The 19,871-nt window shown below is 49.7% G+C and overlaps 2 protein-coding genes across 2 annotated transcripts in view; both read right to left on the reverse strand.

Annotated features, from left to right (window-relative positions):
- Positions 1 to 15,890, reverse strand: part of LOC115187874 (exostosin-1a-like) — a 110,929-nt gene extending 95,039 nt beyond the window's left edge. The window contains exon 1 of the mRNA XM_029746911.1: positions 14,100 to 15,890. Within this exon, the coding sequence (XP_029602771.1) occupies positions 14,100 to 15,049 (950 nt within the window). The 5' untranslated portion in view covers positions 15,050 to 15,890. The remainder of the gene's footprint in view (positions 1 to 14,099) is intronic.
- LOC115187885 (CUB and sushi domain-containing protein 3-like) overlaps positions 1 to 19,871 on the reverse strand; it is a 1,475,978-nt gene that overhangs the window by 748,936 nt on the left and 707,171 nt on the right.

Below are 19,871 nucleotides of genomic sequence, written 5' to 3' on the forward strand. Positions count from 1 at the left end.
AAACGTAGATGTGAAACTCAAAGTGGTGGATATATGCAATGCTCACCACTTCCCCAGAGAAATGTCAGGTAGGTAGGTAGGTAGGTAGGTAGGTAGGTAGGTAGGTAGGTAGGTAGGTAGGTAGGTAGGTAGGTAGGTAGGTAGGTAGGTAGGTAGGTAGGTAGGTAGGTAGGTAGGTAGGTAGGTAGGTAGGTAGGTAGGTAGGTAGGTAGGTAGGTCGGTCGGTCGGTCGGTCGGTCGGTCGGTCGGTCGGTCGGTCGGTCGGTCGGTCGGTCGGTCGGTCGGTCGGTCGCTGTCTGTCTGTCTGTCTGTCTGTCTGTCTGTCTGTCTGTCTGTCTGTCTGTCTGTGGCCTAACATCAGTCTCTGTATGAGGAGAGATACTGTGCTCAGAGGGATGAAAGGAGAACGCTCAGATCAAACATACTTCTCTAATTGTAGACAACAAACGTCCCCTGAGAACTCATTTTCTGCTCATGTCATCCTAATGTGATTGATACAGGTGATCTGTTCTGTTCCAGGTACAGTCTCTACAGTCCTGTCCTCTCTATTGTAGGATTGATACAGGTGATCTGTTCTGTTCCAGGTACAGTCTCTACAGTCCTGTCCTCTCTATTGTAGGATTGATACAGGTGTTCTGTTCCAGGTACACTATCTAAAGTCCTATTCCCTCCATTAGATGCTTTTTATCCTGGGCAGTTTTGCATCCCAAATGCCACCTATCCCCTGCATAGTGTCTACAATGCTCATCACTTCCCCAGAGGAATGTTGTGTCTCTCTATAGCCCTCTAGACAGCTACACTAGTCTGTCAGTACACCGTTCCCATTACCACATACAGCCTCCTGAGAATGAAGTCTCTCTACTTCAGGATATTGTTTCTGTATTAAATAGACAGTCATTTCTGATTCTCTCTCAGTATGGCTCAATAGGGTACAACACAGCTTACACCTGCCCTCTCTCTCTCCATCTGACCCAGTCTCTAGCTAGTAAACCACAGACTGCCCTCTCTCTCCATCTGACCCAGTCTCTAGCTAGTAAACCAGACTGCCCTCTCTCTCTCCATCTGACCCAGTCTCTAGCTAGTAAACCACAGACTGCCCTCTCTCTCTCCATCTGACCCAGTCTCTAGCTAGTAAACCACAGACTGCCCCCATCTGACCCAGTCTCTAGCTAGTAAACCACAGACTGCCCTCTCTCTCCATCTGACCCAGTCTCTAGCTAGTAAACCACAGACTGCCCTCTCTCTCTCCATCTGACCCAGTCTCTAGCTAGTAAACCACAGACTGCCCTCTCTCTCTCCATCTGACCCAGTCTCTAGCTAGTAACCACAGACTGCCCTCTCTCTCCATCTGACCCAGTCTCTAGCTAGTAAACCAGACTGCCCTCTCTCTCTCCATCTGACCCAGTCTCTAGCTAGTAAACCACAGACTGCCCCCATCTGACCCAGTCTCTAGCTAGTAAACCACAGACTGCCCTCTCTCTCCATCTGACCCAGTCTCTAGCTAGTAAACCACAGACTGCCCTCTCTCTCTCCATCTGACCCAGTCTCTAGCTAGTAAACCAGACTGCCCTCTCTCTCTCTCCAGCTGACCCAGTCTCTAGCTAGTAAACCAGACTGCCCTCTCTCTCTCCATCTGACTCAGTCTCTAGCTAGTAAACCACAGACTGCCCTCTCTCTCTCCATCTGACCCAGTCTCTAGCTAGTAAACCACAGACTGCCCTCTCTCTCTCCATCTGACCCAGTCTCTAGCTAGTAAACCACAGACTGCCCTCTCTCTCCATCTGACCCAGTCTCTAGCTAGTAAACCACAGACTGCCCTCTCTCTCCATCTGACCCAGTCTCTAGCTAGTAAACCACAGACTGCCCTCTCTCTCTCCATCTGACCCAGTCTCTAGCTAGTAAACCAGACTGCCCTCTCTCTCTCCATCTGACCCAGTCTCTAGCTAGTAAACCAGACTGCCCTCTCTCTCCATCTGACCCAGTCTCTAGCTAGTAAACCAGACTGCCCTCTCTCTCTCCATCTGACCCAGTCTCTAGCTAGTAAACCACAGACTGCCCCCTCTCTCCATCTGACCCAGTCTCTAGCTAGTAAACCACAGACTGCCCTCTCTCTCCATCTGACCCAGTCTCTAGCTAGTAAACCACAGACTGCCCTCTCTCTCTCCATCTGACCCAGTCTCTAGCTAGTAAACCACAGACTGCCCTCTCTCTCTCCATCTGACCCAGTCTCTAGCTAGTAAACCACAGACTGCCCTCTCTCTCCATCTGACCCAGTCTCTAGCTAGTAAACCACAGACTGCCCTCTCTCTCTCCATCTGACCCAGTCTCTAGCTAGTAAACCACAGACTGCCCTCTCTCTCCATCTGACCCAGTCTCTAGCTAGTAAACCACAGACTGCCCTCTCTCTCCATCTGACCCAGTCTCTAGCTAGTAAACCACAGACTGCCCTCTCTCTCTCCATCTGACCCAGTCTCTAGCTAGTAAACCAGACTGCCCTCTCTCTCTCCATCTGACCCAGTCTCTAGCTAGTAAACCAGACTGCCCTCTCTCTCCATCTGACCCAGTCTCTAGCTAGTAAACCAGACTGCCCTCTCTCTCTCCATCTGACCCAGTCTCTAGCTAGTAAACCACAGACTGCCCCCTCTCTCCATCTGACCCAGTCTCTAGCTAGTAAACCACAGACTGCCCTCTCTCTCCATCTGACCCAGTCTCTAGCTAGTAAACCACAGACTGCCCTCTCTCTCTCCATCTGACCCAGTCTCTAGCTAGTAAACCACAGACTGCCCTCTCTCTCTCCATCTGACCCAGTCTCTAGCTAGTAAACCACAGACTGCCCTCTCTCTCCATCTGACCCAGTCTCTAGCTAGTAAACCACAGACTGCCCTCTCTCTCTCCATCTGACCCAGTCTCTAGCTAGTAAACCACAGACTGCCCTCTCTCTCCATCTGACCCAGTCTCTAGCTAGTAAACCACAGACTGCCCTCTCTCTCTCCATCTGACCCAGTCTCTAGCTAGTAAACCAGACTGCCCTCTCTCTCTCCATCTGACCCAGTCTCTAGCTAGTAAACCACAGACTGCCCTCTCTCTCTCCATCTGACCCAGTCTCTAGCTAGTAAACCAGACTGCCCTCTCTCTCCATCTGACCCAGTCTCTAGCTAGTAAACCACAGACTGCCCTCTCTCTCTCCATCTGACCCAGTCTCTAGCTAGTAAACCAGACTGCCCTCTCTCTCTCCATCTGACCCAGTCTCTAGCTAGTAAACCAGACTGCCCTCTCTCTCCATCTGACCCAGTCTCTAGCTAGTAAACCAGACTGCCCTCTCTCTCTCCATCTGACCCAGTCTCTAGCTAGTAAACCACAGACTGCCCTCTCTCTCCATCTGACCCAGTCTCTAGCTAGTAAACCACAGACTGCCCTCTCTCTCTCCATCTGACCCAGTCTCTAGCTAGTAAACCACAGACTGCCCTCTCTCTCTCCATCTGACCCAGTCTCTAGCTAGTAAACCACAGACTGCCCTCTCTCTCCATCTGACCCAGTCTCTAGCTAGTAAACCAGACTGCCCTCTCTCTCTCCATCTGACCCAGTCTCTAGCTAGTAAACCACAGACTGCCCTCTCTCTCCATCTGACCCAGTCTCTAGCTAGTAAACCACAGACTGCCCTCTCTCTCTCCATCTGACCCAGTCTCTAGCTAGTAAACCAGACTGCCCTCTCTCTCTCCATCTGACCCAGTCTCTAGCTAGTAAACCAGACTGCCCTCTCTCTCTCCATCTGACCCAGTCTCTAGCTAGTAAACCACAGACTGCCCTCTCTCTCTCCATCTGACCCAGTCTCTAGCTAGTAAACCACAGACTGCCCTCTCTCTCCATCTGACCCGGTCTCTAGCTAGTAAACCACAGACTGCCCTCTCTCTCTCCATCTGACCCAGTCTCTAGCTAGTAAACCACAGACTGCCCTCTCTCTCTCCATCTGACCCAGTCTCTAGCTAGTAAACCAGACTGCCCTCTCTCTCTCCATCTGACCCAGTCTCTAGCTAGTAAACCACAGACTGCCCTCTCTCTCCATCTGACCCAGTCTCTAGCTAGTAAACCACAGACTGCCCTCTCTTTCCATCTGACCCAGTCTCTAGCTAGTAAACCAGACTGCCCTCTCTCTCTCCATCTGACCCAGTCTCTAGCTAGTAAACCACAGACTGCCCTCTCTCTCCATCTGACCCAGTCTCTAGCTAGTAAACCACAGACTGCCCTCTCTCTCTCCATCTGACCCAGTCTCTAGCTAGTAAACCACAGACTGCCCTCTCTCTCTCCATCTGACCCAGTCTCTAGCTAGTAAACCAGACTGCCCTCTCTCTCTCCATCTGACCCAGTCTCTAGCTAGTAAACCACAGACTGCCCTCTCTCTCTCCATCTGACCCAGTCTCTAGCTAGTAAACCACAGACTGCCCCCATCTGACCCAGTCTCTAGCTAGTAAACCACAGACTGCCCTCTCTCTCCATCTGACCCAGTCTCTAGCTAGTAAACCACAGCTGTGTCCCGAATGGCATCCTAGTCCCCTTTCTAGTGCACTACTTATGACTAGGGTCAATAGTCCCCTATATAGGGAATAGGGTGTCGTTTCAGGATGCTCACCGGGCCTGCCTCATTAGGTCCCTGAATCTGTGTTTCTCTGCAATAATGTCTGATCAAAATGTTTGAACACACAGTAACATGAAGCCTGTGCCTATGTGTTGTGTTGACATTCAGTATATGAATTTGATTGATGCTGTACGGGCCACACGCCACATGGGAATAATAAACAGGTTTATGTTTTCATGAAGGTTATTTCCTGCTAGTCAATCCAAGGTTGCAGGCTACTGGTATATTTAGTCATATAAGTATTTTCTGACTGACCATTTCTCTGTTATGGAGGCCTCTTCAATACAGCGTGAACATGGCCTCAGATCTGGGCCTAGCTATACTGAACATAGCCTCAACCTCAGATCTGGGCCTAGCTATACTGAACATAGGCCTCAGATCTGGGCCTAGCTATACTGAACATAGGCCTCAGATCTGGGCCTAGCTATACTGAACATAGGCCTCAGATCTGGGCCTAGCTATACTGAACATAGGCCTCAGATCTGGGCCTAGCTATACTGAACATAGGCCTCAGCTCTGGGCCTAGCTATACTGAACATAGGCCTCAGCTCTGGGCCTAGCTATACTGAACATAGCCTCAGCCTCAGCTCTGGGCCTAGCTATACTGAACATAGCCTCAGCCTCAGATCTGGGCCTAGCTATACTGAACATAGCCTCAGCCTCAGATCTGGGCCTAGCTATACTGAACATAAGCCTCAGATCTGGGCCTAGCTATACTGAACATAGGCCTCAGATCTGGGCCTAGCTATACTGAACATAGGCCTCAGATCTGGGCCTAGCTATACTGAACATAGGCCTCAGATCTGGGCCTAGCTATACTGAACATAGGCCTCAGATCTGGGCCTAGCCATACTGAACATAGACTCAGCCTCAGATCTGGGCCTAGCTATACTGAACATAGACTCAGCCTCAGATCTGGGCCTAGCTATACTGAACATAGGCCTCAGATCTGGGCCTAGCTATACTGAACATAGGCCTCAGATCTGGGCCTAGCTATACTGAACATAGGCCTCAGATCTGGGCCTAGCTATACTGAACATAGACTCAGCCTCAGATCTGGGCCTAGCTATACTGAACATAGACTCAGCCTCAGATCTGGGCCTAGCTATACTGAACATAGGCCTCAGATCTGGGCCTAGCTATACTGAACATAGGCCTCAGATCTGGGCCTAGCTATACTGAACATAGGCCTCAGATCTGGGCCTAGCCATACTGAACATAGGCCTCAGCTCTGGGCCTAGCTATACTGAACATAGACTCGGCCTCAGATCTGGGCCTAGCTATACTGAACATAGGCCTCAGATCTGGGCCTAGCTATACTGAACATAGGCCTCAGATCTGGGCCTAGCTATACTGAACATAGGCCTCAGATCTGGGCCTAGCTATACTGAACATAGGCCTCAGATCTGGGCCTAGCTATACTGAACATAGGCCTCAGATCTGGGCCTAGCTATACTGAACATAGCCTCAGATCTGGGCCTAGCTATACTGAACATAGGCCTCAGATCTGGGCCTAGCTATACTGAACATAGGCCTCAGATCTGGGCCTAGCTATACTGAACATAGGCCTCAGATCTGGGCCTAGCTATACTGAACATAGGCCTCAGATCTGGGCCTAGCTATACTGAACATAGGCCTCAGATCTGGGCCTAGCTATACTGAACATAGGCCTCAGATCTGGGCCTAGCTATACTGAACATAGCCTCAGATCTGGGCCTAGCTATACTGAACATAGGCCTCAGATCTGGGCCTAGCTATACTGAACATAGGCCTCAGATCTGGGCCTAGCTATACTGAACATAGGCCTCAGATCTGGGCCTAGCTATACTGAACATAAGCCTCAGATCTGGGCCTAGCTATACTGAACATAGGCCTCAGATCTGGGCCTAGCTATACTGAACATAGGCCTCAGATCTGGGCCTAGCTATACTGAACATAGGCCTCAGATCTGGGCCTAGCTATACTGAACATAGGCCTCAGATCTGGGCCTAGCTATACTGAACATAGCCTCAGATCTGGGCCTAGCTATACTGAACATATGTAAGCCTACAACAGCCGAAGACTAAATAGTAGTCCTCCTGGCGTAGAGGAGGTATCCGTGGAAACAGAAAACACTTTCATCCACTGAAACACTTCCCAGGTCTGCTGTCTGTGTCCATACAGAGCTAACGGCTTGGACTTCAGTTAGGACACGCTAACCTGAGCCAGCTTTAAGGGTTCCCATTGGAAAAACATCTCACAGAGGATTGGGAGAACTTTGAAGTGATTAGACAGGTAATATGACCAGGCATGTATAAACCAAAGTCCAGTTGCATCACAAAGGATTACAACTTCCCAGAACCAAAATTACATATTGTACCGATTTGTATGGATACAGAAAGGGTACAGCTATAAATAAAATGTAGAAAGCATCAGATAAACACTCCAGAGTTGAAAACAAAGAGAAATGTAATAAAAATTGTTCAACGTGAACGCTAGCAGCTATTTCACATGGAGTCATGCAGCATCTGTACCAGCTCTGCATTTATCCCAATGGAGAGCCTCTGGGTAAGAGGACTTCACTTCAGCAGGGTAGTATAGAGCCCCACAGTGGAGCTGGTGTCATAATACCCAGAAAACCTAGCGGCTCAAAACAAGGAAATGGTTCCAATCGTTTTTCCAACATACATTTTTCCCCATAGGAGATTTTAGAAACATTTAAAATAAGGGCCGTGTTTCGTGAAGGATTACCCCGGCGTGACGTTTTGATAACCGTGTAAATCTCTCAGGGACATTAGTCATAAGTGATGTTCCTTTGTTAGGGTTTGACTCCTCTTCATCATCTTAGTTTCCCTGGAAACAGTCGACAGGTCGATAGCTGCCCTGGTAACAGTCGACAGGTCGATGCATCTTAGCTGCCCTGGTAACAGTCGACAGGTCGATGCATCTTAGCTGCCCTGGTAACAGTTGACAGGTCGATGCATCTTAGCTGCCCTGGTAACAGTTGACAGGTCGATGCATCTTAGTTTCCCTGGTAACAGTTGACAGGTCGATGCATCTTAGCTGCCCTGGTAACAGTTGACAGGTCGATAGCTGCCCTGGTAACAGTTGACAGGTCGATGCATCTTAGCTGCCCTGGTAACAGATGACAGGTCGATGCATCTTAGCTGCCCTGGTAACAGTTGACAGGTCGATGCATCTTAGCCGCCCTGGAAACAGTCGACAGGTCGATGCATCTTAGCTGCCCTGGTAACAGTTGACAGGTCGATAGCTGCCCTGGTAACAGTCGACAGGTCGATGCATCTTAGCTGCCCTGGTAACAGTTGACAGGTCGATAGCTGCCCTGGTAACAGTCGACAGGTCGATGCATCTTAGCTGCCCTGGTAACAGTCGACAGGTCGATGCATCTTAGCTGCCCTGGTAACAGTTGACAGGTCGATGCATCTTAGCTGCCCTGGTAACAGTTGACAGGTCGATGCATCTTAGTTTCCCTGGTAACAGTTGACAGGTCGATGCATCTTAGCTGCCCTGGTAACAGTTGACAGGTCGATAGCTGCCCTGGTAACAGTTGACAGGTCGATGCATCTTAGCTGCCCTGGTAACAGATGACAGGTCGATGCATCTTAGCTGCCCTGGTAACAGTTGACAGGTCGATGCATCTTAGCCGCCCTGGAAACAGTCGACAGGTCGATGCATCTTAGCTGCCCTGGTAACAGTTGACAGGTCGATAGCTGCCCTGGTAACAGTCGACAGGTCGATGCATCTTAGCTGCCCTGGTAACAGTTGACAGGTCGATAGCTGCCCTGGTAACAGTCGACAGGTCGATGCATCTTAGCTGCCCTGGTAACAGTTGACAGGTCGATGCATCTTAGCTGCCCTGGTAACAGTTGACAGGTCGATAGCTGCCCTGGTAACAGTTGACAGGTCGATAGCTGCCCTGGTAACAGTTGACAGGTCGATGCATCTTAGCTGCCCTGGTAACAGTCGACAGGTCGATGCATCTTAGCTGCCCTGGTAACAGTCGACAGGTCGATGCATCTTAGCTGCCCTGGTAACAGTCGACAGGTCGATGCATCTTAGCTGCCCTGGTAACAGTCGACAGGTCGATGCATCTTAGCTGCCCTGGTAACAGTTGACAGGTCGATGCATCTTAGCTGCCCTGGTAACAGTTGACAGGTCGATGCATCTTAGCTGCCCTGGTAACAGTCGACAGGTCGATTCATCTTAGCTGCCCTGGTAACAGTTGACAGGTCGATGCATCTTAGCTGCCCTGGTAACAGTTGACAGGTCGATAGCTGCCCTGGTAACAGTTGACAGGTAGCTGCATCTTTCCATAATATGGACTTGATCTTTTACCAAATAGGGCTATCTTCTATATACCACCCCTACCATGTCACAACACAACTGAGTGGCTCAAACGCATAAAGGAGGAAAGAAATTCCACAAATGAACTTTTAAAAAGGCACACCTGTTAACTGAAATACATTCCAGGTGACTAACTCATGAAGCTGGTTGAGAGAATACCAAGAGTGTGCAAAGCTGTCATCAAGGCAAAGAGTGGCTACTTTGAAGAATCTCAAATATACATTTTGATTTGTTTAACACTTTTTTGGTTACTACATGATTCCATATGTGTTTTTTCATAGTTTTGATGTCTTTATTATTATTCTACAATGTAGAAAATAGTAAAATATTAAGAAAAATCCTTGAAATGAGTAGGTGTGTGCAAACTTTTCACTGGTACTGTACAGGGTAGATGTTCTTGTTGTCGGCTCATCTGTGTGGACAGAAGGCATAGTAGGTCCTCAGCTGATCCATAAAGGGCAGACATTGTTCCTTCCTGTGAAGGCAGGGTTGATAGTGGGGTCACACAGCCCCACACAGAAACAGCCCCACACAGAAACAGCCCCACTAGAGCCCTGCGTGTATTTTAAGCCTGAATCCTACCCAGGCCCGCGACGTTCTGGCCCTACACCACCCAGGCCCGCGACCTTATCTGCCTACACTACCCAGGCCCGCGACGTTCTGGCCCTACACTACCCAGGCCCGCGACGTTCTGGCCCTACACTACCGAGGCCCGCGACGTTCTGGCCCTACACTACCCAGGCCCGCGACGTTCTCGCCCTACACTACCCAGGCCCGAGACGTTCCGGCCCTACACTACCCAGGCCCGCGACGTTCCCGCCCTACACTACCCAGGCCCGCGACGTTCCAGCCCTACACTACCCAGGCCCGCGACGTTCCCGCCCTACACTACCCAGGCCCGCGACGTTCTGGCCCTACACTACCGAGGCCCGCGACGTTCTGGCCCTACACTACCCAGGCCCGCGACGTTCTCGCCCTACACTACCCAGGCCCGAGACGTTCCGGCCCTACACTACCCAGGCCCGCGACGTTCCCGCCCTACACTACCCAGGCCCGCGACGTTCCAGCCCTACACTACCCAGGCCCGCGACGTTCCCGCCCTACACTACCCAGGCCCGCGACGTTCTGGCCCTACACTACCCAGGCCCGCGACGTTCTGGCCCTACACTACCCAGGCCCGCGACGTTCCGGCCCTACACTACCCAGGCCCGCGACGTTCTGGCCCTACACTACCCAGGCCCGCGACGTTCTGGCCCTACACTACCCAGGCCTGCGACGTTCCGGCCCTGCCCTACCCAGGCCCGCGACGTTCTGGCCCTACACTACCCAGGCCCGCGACGTTCTCGCCCTACACTACCCAGGCCCGATTGTTTCTGCCAAATTTAAAACACCCGGCCCTGTCCGAAATAAGTTCCTTCCGTCAGTAAATCCATGAGCTGCTTCTCTCAGTCTGTCACTCGCTCCCTGCGCAGCTCGCTCTGCATGCACTCCGCTCGTGGCGCTCTGAGTATCCATAGCAACGGCTCTGCTCAATGAAGAGGCATGAGAGCAGTTAGCCGTTAGTTACTTTGTCACTCTAAAAACTCTGACAAAACTCAAGGAACATTATTATTTTCTGTGAAATAAAATCTGTCGTGTTTTATATTTGACGATGTTGAAGCACTTCTGACAACATGTTATGATCTCAGACAGATATGACTGTACTGTAAATGTCTCAGCTTAAACAATGTTAGTGATCCCTGAGACCGGCCGTATCCTAGTTACTGATGAAACAGGCCCGTATCCTAGTTACTGATGAAACAGGCCCGTATCCTAGTTACTGATGAAACAGGCCCGTATCCTAGTTACTGATGAAACAGGCCCGTATCCTAGTTACTGATGAAACAGGCCCGTATCCTAGTTACTGATGAAACAGGCCCGTATCCTAGTTACTGATGAAACAGGGCCGTATCCTAGTTACTGATGAAACAGGCCCGTATCCTAGTTACTGATGAAACAGGCCCGTATCCTAGTTACTGATGAAACAGGGCCGTATCCTAGTTACTGATGAAACAGGGCCGTATCCTAGTTACTGATGAAACAGGGCCGTATCCTAGTTACTGATGAAACAGGCCCGTATCCTAGTTACTGATGAAACAGGGCCGTATCCTAGTTACTGATGAAACAGGGCCGTATCCTAGTTACTGATGAAACAGGGCCGTATCCTAGTTACTGATGAAACAGGCCCGTACCCTAGTTACTGATGAAACAGGCCCGTACCCTAGTTACTGATGAAACAGGCCCGTACCCTAGTTACTGATGAAACAGGCCCGTATCCTAGTTACTGATGAAACAGGCCCGTATCCTAGTTACTGATGACAGAAACCAGGCCCAGCCTGGCCCCTAGTTACTGATGAAACAGGCCCTGCCCGTCTCTAACCAGATGTATAATGTCGGGGCCCGTCGTGCTGGGGTAGGAGAGCTCTAAGCCACCCAGCACCACCACAGTCAGGAAGTTTAAACAGGACACGGGAGGCATTCCAGGGGCCACGGTCTGCATCCCAAATGGCTCCCTATTCCCTATATAGTGCACTACTTTTGGCCAGAGACCAATGAGCCCTGGTCAAAACTAGTGCACTATCTAGGGAATAGGGAGCCAATTGGGATGCAAGCAACAGAGTGGGGTCTGCTGCTGGGAAATGATTGAGTCAACAGTGGGAGGAAGGCTTTCCCTGCTGTCACCAGGGCAATGGACCCAGACTACCCCACTAATCCATCAATGAGCCACAGTCCAACACACAGGGCAGGGTTGTGTTCATTAGGTATAAAACGTAACGAAAACAGACTCAAACAGCGGGAGGGACTAAGAGGACCATTGTCCAATAAGAAGAGCTTATTTTGTTTTAAAGTGGAGAGGTTTGAAAACGTTGTGTCCTGATGAACGTGTGCCAGCTGAGCCCCAGTCAGAGTAACAGCAGTACTGCAGGGTCTGGAGGACAGGGAGCCCACTGACTAAACAGAGACCAGGGCAGTTTATTCAGACCGTTTTTAATGCCAGGGAAGAGACCTGGGCTTCCTGAACATGGACATTCAGAAGGGTTTGACCTCAGAGCAGCAGGAACAATATGTAGTAGCTCTGTGACCGACTCACTGACTGACTCATAGATACTGGACTGTCTGTGACTGACTGACTGTCTGTAACCGACTGACTGACTGTGACTGACTGACTGTTTGTGACTGACTGACTGACTGACTGTCTGTGACTGTCTGTGACTGACTGACTGACTGTCTGACTGTCTGTGACTGTCTGTGACTGACTGACTGTCTGTGACTGACTGTCTGTGACTGACTGTCTGTGACTGACTGACTGACTGACTGACTGTCTGTGACTGACTGACTGACTGTCTGTGACTGACTGTCTGTCTGTCTGTGACTGACTGACTGTTTGTGACTGACTGACTGACTGACTGACTGTCTGACTGTCTGACTGTCTGTGACTGTCTGTGACTGACTGACTGACTGACTGTCTGTGACTGACTGACTGACTGTCTGTGACTGACTGTCTGTGACTGACTGTCTGTGACTGACTGACTGACTGACTGACTGTGACTGTCTGACTGACTGACTGGGCAGCACCACCAGTACCACCGTTATAAACACGCTGGGCAGTACCACCAGTACCACCGTTATAAACACGCTGGGCAGTACCACCAGTACCACCGTTATAAACACGCTGGGCAGTACCACCAGTACCACCGTTATAAACACGCTGGGCAGTACCACCAGTACCACCGTTATAAACACGCTGGGCAGTACCACCAGTACCACCGTTATAAACACGCTGGGCAGTACCACCAGTACCACCGTTATAAACACGCTGGACAGTACCACCAGTACCACCGTTATAAACACGCTGGGCAGTACCACCAGTACCACCGTTATAAACACGCTGGACAGTACCACCAGTACCACCGTTATAAACACACTGGACAGTACCACCAGTACCACCGTTATAAACACGCTGGACAGTACCACCAGTACCACCGTTATAAACACGCTGGGCAGTACCACCGTTATAAACACGCTGGGCAGTACCACCGTTATAAACACGCTGGGCAGTACCACCGTTATAAACACGCTGGGCAGTACCACCGTTATAAACACGCTGGGCAGTACCACCAGTACCACCGTTATAAACACGCTGGGCTGTACCACCGTTATAAACACGCTGGGCTGTACCACCGTTATAAACACGCTGGGCAGTACCACCAGTACCACCGTTATAAACACGCTGGGCAGTACCACCAGTACCACCGTTATAAACACGCTGGACAGTACCACCGTTATAAACACGCTGGGCAGTACCACCGTTATAAACACGCTGGGCAGTACCACCGTTATAAACACGCTGGGCAGTACCACCAGTACCACCGTTATAAACACGCTGGGCAGTACCACCAGTACCACCGTTATAAACACGCTGGACAGTACCACCGTTATAAACACGCTGGGCAGTACCACCAGTACCACCGTTATAAACACGCTGGACAGTACCACCAGTACCACCGTTATAAACACACTGGACAGCACCACCAGTACCACCGTTATAAACACGCTGGACAGTACCACCAGTACCACCGTTATAAACACGCTGGACAGTACCACCAGTACCACCGTTATAAACACGCTGGGCAGTACCACCAGTACCACCGTTATAAACACGCTGGGCAGTACCACCAGTACCACCGTTATAAACACGCTGGGCAGTACCACCAGTACCACCGTTATAAACACGCTGGGCAGTACCACCAGTACCACCGTTATAAACACACTGGACAGCACCACCAGTACCACCGTTATAAACACGCTGGACAGTACCACCAGTACCACCGTTATAAACACGCTGGGCAGTACCACTGCTATTCCATTCTATTAATGAGGGTTGTGTAAATATGGACTGAACGAATAAATCCCCTTGGGTCCTATACAAACTCAGACAACACTGATCCATTGATGTGGCCCACGCCAGCCATACATCAAGGCTGCTGAGTGGTGTCACACTGCCACCCTCACATGTACCTGAAAAACGTACAAAAAAACGACAGACCTCTTATACAGGACATGACAATAGTAATGTACTTACTTGTCATATTGGGCGTTGTCGCGATCACAGCGGGCATCCTTGTGCTTCTGCCAGTCTTTCCCGTGTTTACATGTGGTGAGCAGCACCACGTCCTCAGAGTTATGGACATGATATAACGCATTCCTGGTGTCTGATCCGATTCCAGTGAGGTATCGTTTCCCCTTGAACACAAGCATGTATTTCCTGTACGGTGGGATAGAGTTGTATTTTAAATAGCCCCTCTCTCCTCCGGTCCTGGGGTGCTCTTTCCCAAAAAGAGGGATGGAGACATCGAAATTGGGTCTGAAGTTCTCTGTGCTGATGCTTGCCTTGGCTAACATGGCCTGCCCAAAGTCGAAGCCCAGATCTTCCGTGTAGTCGGGCCAAGTCCCCGAATAGAGGTTAAAAATTAGGTGATTCTTTCCGTTATTCCACAGATGCAAGTTCTGGACTTTAGTTCTGAGGTTGTGAACATACTGCGGAGACAGAATGTCCCTGTCTAGAGTGTCCAAACTCAGGACGAACAGACAAGCCTGTCCCGGGTCAGACGTATAGAACCTGGAAGCCTCAATGGAAGATAAAATATTCTGATAACTCTCCGACATCTTCTCTCCTTTCTGTTGCGGGTAAACGTAAACTTTAAATCCGTTGCTTTTGCACAAGGAAAAATCAAAGCAAGAGTCCATCCTGCAACGTTTGCCTTTATAAACTCCCGAAATAACATCCCTCTTCTGTCGTGGTGATCTGTGAACGTTGTACTCCTCGGTCTCCATTTGGTCCCAGGGGCTGAACGGCTGCAGGGACCCCGAGAAGTGGGGCCACTGAGGTCTCCCGTGGTATCCATGGAGACTGCGGTCATCACGCCGGTTGTTGCTTCTGAATAACGGGGTTTGAACCCCTCCGAAGTACAACAACGCAATGAGACACGCACCGGCGGACAACAGAATTAAATACCGTTTTCTGGCCTGCATGTGTCCTCCGATCAGGGTCGAGATGTCTAGTAAATCCAACGAGCCCCGATGAAGTTTCACTCCTCTCACCACTACTTCCAATTGAAGGGCTGCGCCATCTTCCTCCAGCCAGGGAGGGTTCAGCGCTCAACACGTCCACCACCTTCTGATTCCTTTCCCCAAGCCGACGACTGATCCAGCGCATGTGGGCGATTTACAATCATCATTTACTTCTCCCCTTGTCAATAGTTATGGCTAACAGTGGCTATCTTCCAGCACTGAAGACTACACTACCTTCCTGGTAACTTAGGGATTGAAGATGCACCCAGACCTTACATTTCTTTGTGTTATTAGCGGATTCATCTTCAGTGTTTCATCTGCCTTGTGTGAAAAAGAAGCAGGTATTTTTCACTTACATTTCTTGCTTCCAGCAGCACACAATCACAAGTTGTTAGCTAGCGACACAGAATGTAGCCAACTTGGCTAGCTTGCCCAAAACAGCCAGAGATTCAGGACTCACATTATAACGTTGCCCGTTGCACTACTCCATGGTTCAAACGAGCGATATAACATCATGTTGGACGGTACCTGCTATCTAACCTTCAGGTCCATGTGAATTTCTGCACTTCAATAAATAGTTGAAAGCAAATTCGACTTAGCAGCAGCATTCACAACACTCTGTCTCTCTGTCTCTGATTTACTCTCCTAGTCCAAGGAAAGACAACTCAGTCTCTCCAAGCGTCGGGACATGATTGTTATACATGAAAGAAACATATTCTAGTTGTAATAAATGTTTTGTCGAGTTGTTCTGAATCTCCCACAGAGGCATTCCAACCCTACGGCGTCTGATGACGACGTGACGTTCCTCCGTCATCCACCGGGCTTTTTCATTGGTTCGCGTCATATCCGAAACAGGCGGAGCTTCCGCATCCCCATTCACAACTAGAGACCCAGCCAAGAGTAACCTGACCTGGAGGTTAGAGATGCATCGTCTGGTTTCTCTATTGCATTGCTGTTATTTGCTATATATCTCATTTTAACAGCACATTTTGCTTTGACCTGTCCTAACAAACACACATTTTATAACTCATTTTCATTCATCCACTTGATGATAGAATGCACAGTCTAGGGATATATTCTCATATATTCTTTATTCAACTAAAGTTTACTGACAAAACTGTTCCAGTTTAAACGTCACGCTGCTTGCTTAGCGAGTACCGCTTCCTTTTGATTTCAGCTCATACTGTGGCTCAAACCCAGGACCTCTGCCTCACAAACACACAGTGACTGACCACCCTCCTGAAGGGTCTTACCCAGTCGTCACTGAAAAGCTAGCTATTGGAGCCATTCAGGCTGAGGAGTGAGCTTCCCATCTGCTACACTACACTCCCATCTGCTACACTACACTCCCATCTGCTACACTACACTCCCATCTGCTACGCTACACTCCCATCTGCTACACTACACTCCCATCTGCTACACTACACTCCCATCTGCTACACTACACTCCCATCTGCTACGCTACACTCCATCTGCTACGCTACACTCCCATCTGCTACGCTACACTCCCATCTGCTACACTACACTCCCATCTGCTACACGACACTCCCATCTGCTACGCTACACTCCCATCTGCTACACTACACACCCATCTGCTACACTACACTCCCATCTGCTACACTACACTCCCATCTGCTACACTACACTCCCATCTGCTACACTACACTCCCATCTGCTACACTACACTCCCATCTGCTACACTACACTCCCATCTGCTACACTACACTCCCATCTGCTAGACTACACTCCCATCTGCTACACTACACTCCCATCTGCTACACTACACTCCCATCTGCTACGCTACACTCCCATCTGCTACGCTACACTCCCATCTGCTACGCTACACTCCCATCTGCTACACTACACTCCCATCTGCTAGACTACACTCCCATCTGCTACACTACACTCCCATCTGCTACACTACACTCCCATCTGCTACGCTACACTCCCATCTGCTACGCTACACTCCCATCTGCTACGCTACACTCCCATCTGCTACACTACGCTCCCATCTGCTGCGCTACACTCCCATCTGCTACACTACACTCCCATCTGCTACGCTACACTCCCATCTGCTACGCTACACTCCCATCTGCTACGCTACACTCCCATCTGCTACGCTACACTCCCATCTGCTACGCTACACTCCCATCTGCTACGCTACACTCCCATCTGCTACGCTACACTCCTATCTGCTACACTACACTCCCATCTGCTACGCTACACTCCCATCTGCTACACTACACTCCCATCTGCTACACTACACTCCCATCTGCTAGACTACACTCCCATCTGCTACACTACACTCCCATCTGCTACACTACACTCCCATCTGCTACGCTACACTCCCATCTGCTACGCTACACTCCCATCTGCTACACTACACTCCCATCTGCTACACTACGCTCCCATCTGCTGCGCTACACTCCCATCTGCTACACTACACTCCCATCTGCTACGCTACACTCCCATCTGCTACGCTACACTCCCATCTGCTACGCTACACTCCCATCTGCTACGCTACACTCCCATCTGCTACGCTACACTCCTATCTGCTACACTACACTCCCATCTGCTACGCTACACTCCCATCTGCTACACTACACTCCCATCTGCTACGCTACACTCCCATCTGCTACACTACACACCCATCTGCTATACTACACTCCCATCTGCTACACTACACTCCCATCTGCTACACTGCACTCCCATCTGCTACGCTACACTCCCATCTGCTACACTACACTCCCATCTTCTACACTACACTCCCATCTGCTACACTACACTCCCATCTGCTACGCTACACTCCCATCTGCTACACTACACTCCCATCTGCTAGACTACACTCCCATCTGCTACACTACACTCCCATCTGCTACACTACACTCCCATCTGCTACGCTACACTCCCATCTGCTACGCTACACTCCCATCTGCTACACTACACTCCCATCTTCTACACTACACTCCCATCTGCTACACTACACTCCCATCTGCTACGCTACACTCCCATCTGCTACACTACACTCCCATCTGCTAGACTACACTCCCATCTGCTACACTACACTCCCATCTGCTACACTACACTCCCATCTGCTACGCTACACTCCCATCTGCTACGCTACACTCCCATCTGCTACACTACACTCCCATCTGCTACACTACACTCCCATCTGCTACGCTACACTCCCATCTGCTACACTACACTCCCATCTGCTGCACTACACTCCCATCTGCTACACTACACTCCCATCTGCTACGCTATACTCCTATCTGCTACACTACACTCCTATCTGCTACACTACACTCCCATCTGCTACGCTACACTCCTATCTGCTACACTACACTCCCATCTGCTACACTTGCACAACACTTGCAAAGTGCTTTGCATCTCTCCTTGCAAGGCACTAATACACTGTTGTTCCTTTCAGTACAACCTCTGACCCCCCCTTTAATCTCACTATTCTGATTGGCCTTTGAGGAACTCTGCAATGAAGACCCACTTTAATAATGGAAAAATTGATGTAATCAATTTATCACTAGCCACTTTTATATAATGTTGACTTACCCTACATTACTCATCTCATATGTATATACTGTACGCTATACCATCTACTGCATCTTGCCATCTTGATGTAATGTATCACTAGCCACTTTAAACAATGCCACTTTATATAATGTTTACATACCCTGCATTACTCATGTCATATGTATATACTGTACTCTATACCATCTACTGCATCTTGCCTATGCCGTTCTATACCATCACTCATTTATATATTTTTATGTACATATTCTTATTCATTCCTTTACACTTGTGTGTATAAGGTAGTTGTTGTGAAATTGTTTCAGTTAGATGACTTGTTAGATATTACTGCACGGTCGGAACTAGAAGCACAAGCATTTCGCTACACTCGCATTAACATCTGCTAACCATGTGACCAATAACATTTGATTTGATCTGATTTGGGTGACCCGTGTCACAGCAGAGCAGCATACACACTACGGCTGAATTGGTTGGCAGTGTTCTGCCAAGGTGCAGGTTACTGCTAGCTCCACAAGCACACTGGGAATGGCATGTTTATGCTGTCGTATACGTCCATCCGCAGGATGATATTACCAATACTCATGTTGTTTTCAGGAGATGGCTGACTACTTCATATATCAGCTTTAGTTCTGTTACTGATAAATCTTCGGGCTTGTAGTCTTGAGGCATGTCCTCCTGGCCTGAACTGTTTTCACAGCTGCTGTGGTCTGAAAGAGGTTTGGAAAGACTAAAAGTGATTCTGCAGAGCAGAGAGACAGGAGGTGTCTGCGTCCCAAATGGCAACCTATTCCCTATATAGTGCACTACTTTTGACCAGAGCCCATAAGGTTTTAGACCAGGGCTCTGGTCCAAAGTAGTGCACTATATAGGGAATAAGGTGCCAATTGGGACACAACCAGGGAGTGAGCGAAAGAGGAATTTGAACTGCGTTCCTCGGGAGCTGTGGAGCAGGGTTTGTGTTCGGGGGACAGCAGGTGCTGCTCCTATGGTCCACTGATCAAAGACAAGTCCTCCTCCTCTCCTCCTTCCTCTCCTGCCTACTCCTCCTCCTCTCCTCCTTCCTCTCCTGCCTATTCCTCCTCCTCTCCTCCTTCCTCTCCTCCCTATTCCTCCTCCTCTCCTCTCCTCCTTCCTCTCCTCCCTATTCCTCCTTCCTCTCCTCCCTACTCCTCCTCCCTATTCCTCCTCCTCTCCTCCTTCCTCTCCTCCCTATTCCTCCTCCTCTCTTCCTTCCTCT

The sequence above is a fragment of the Salmo trutta genome, unplaced genomic scaffold (assembly GCF_901001165.1).
Source record: "Salmo trutta unplaced genomic scaffold, fSalTru1.1, whole genome shotgun sequence".
Classification (NCBI taxonomy): Eukaryota; Metazoa; Chordata; class Actinopteri; order Salmoniformes; family Salmonidae; genus Salmo; species Salmo trutta.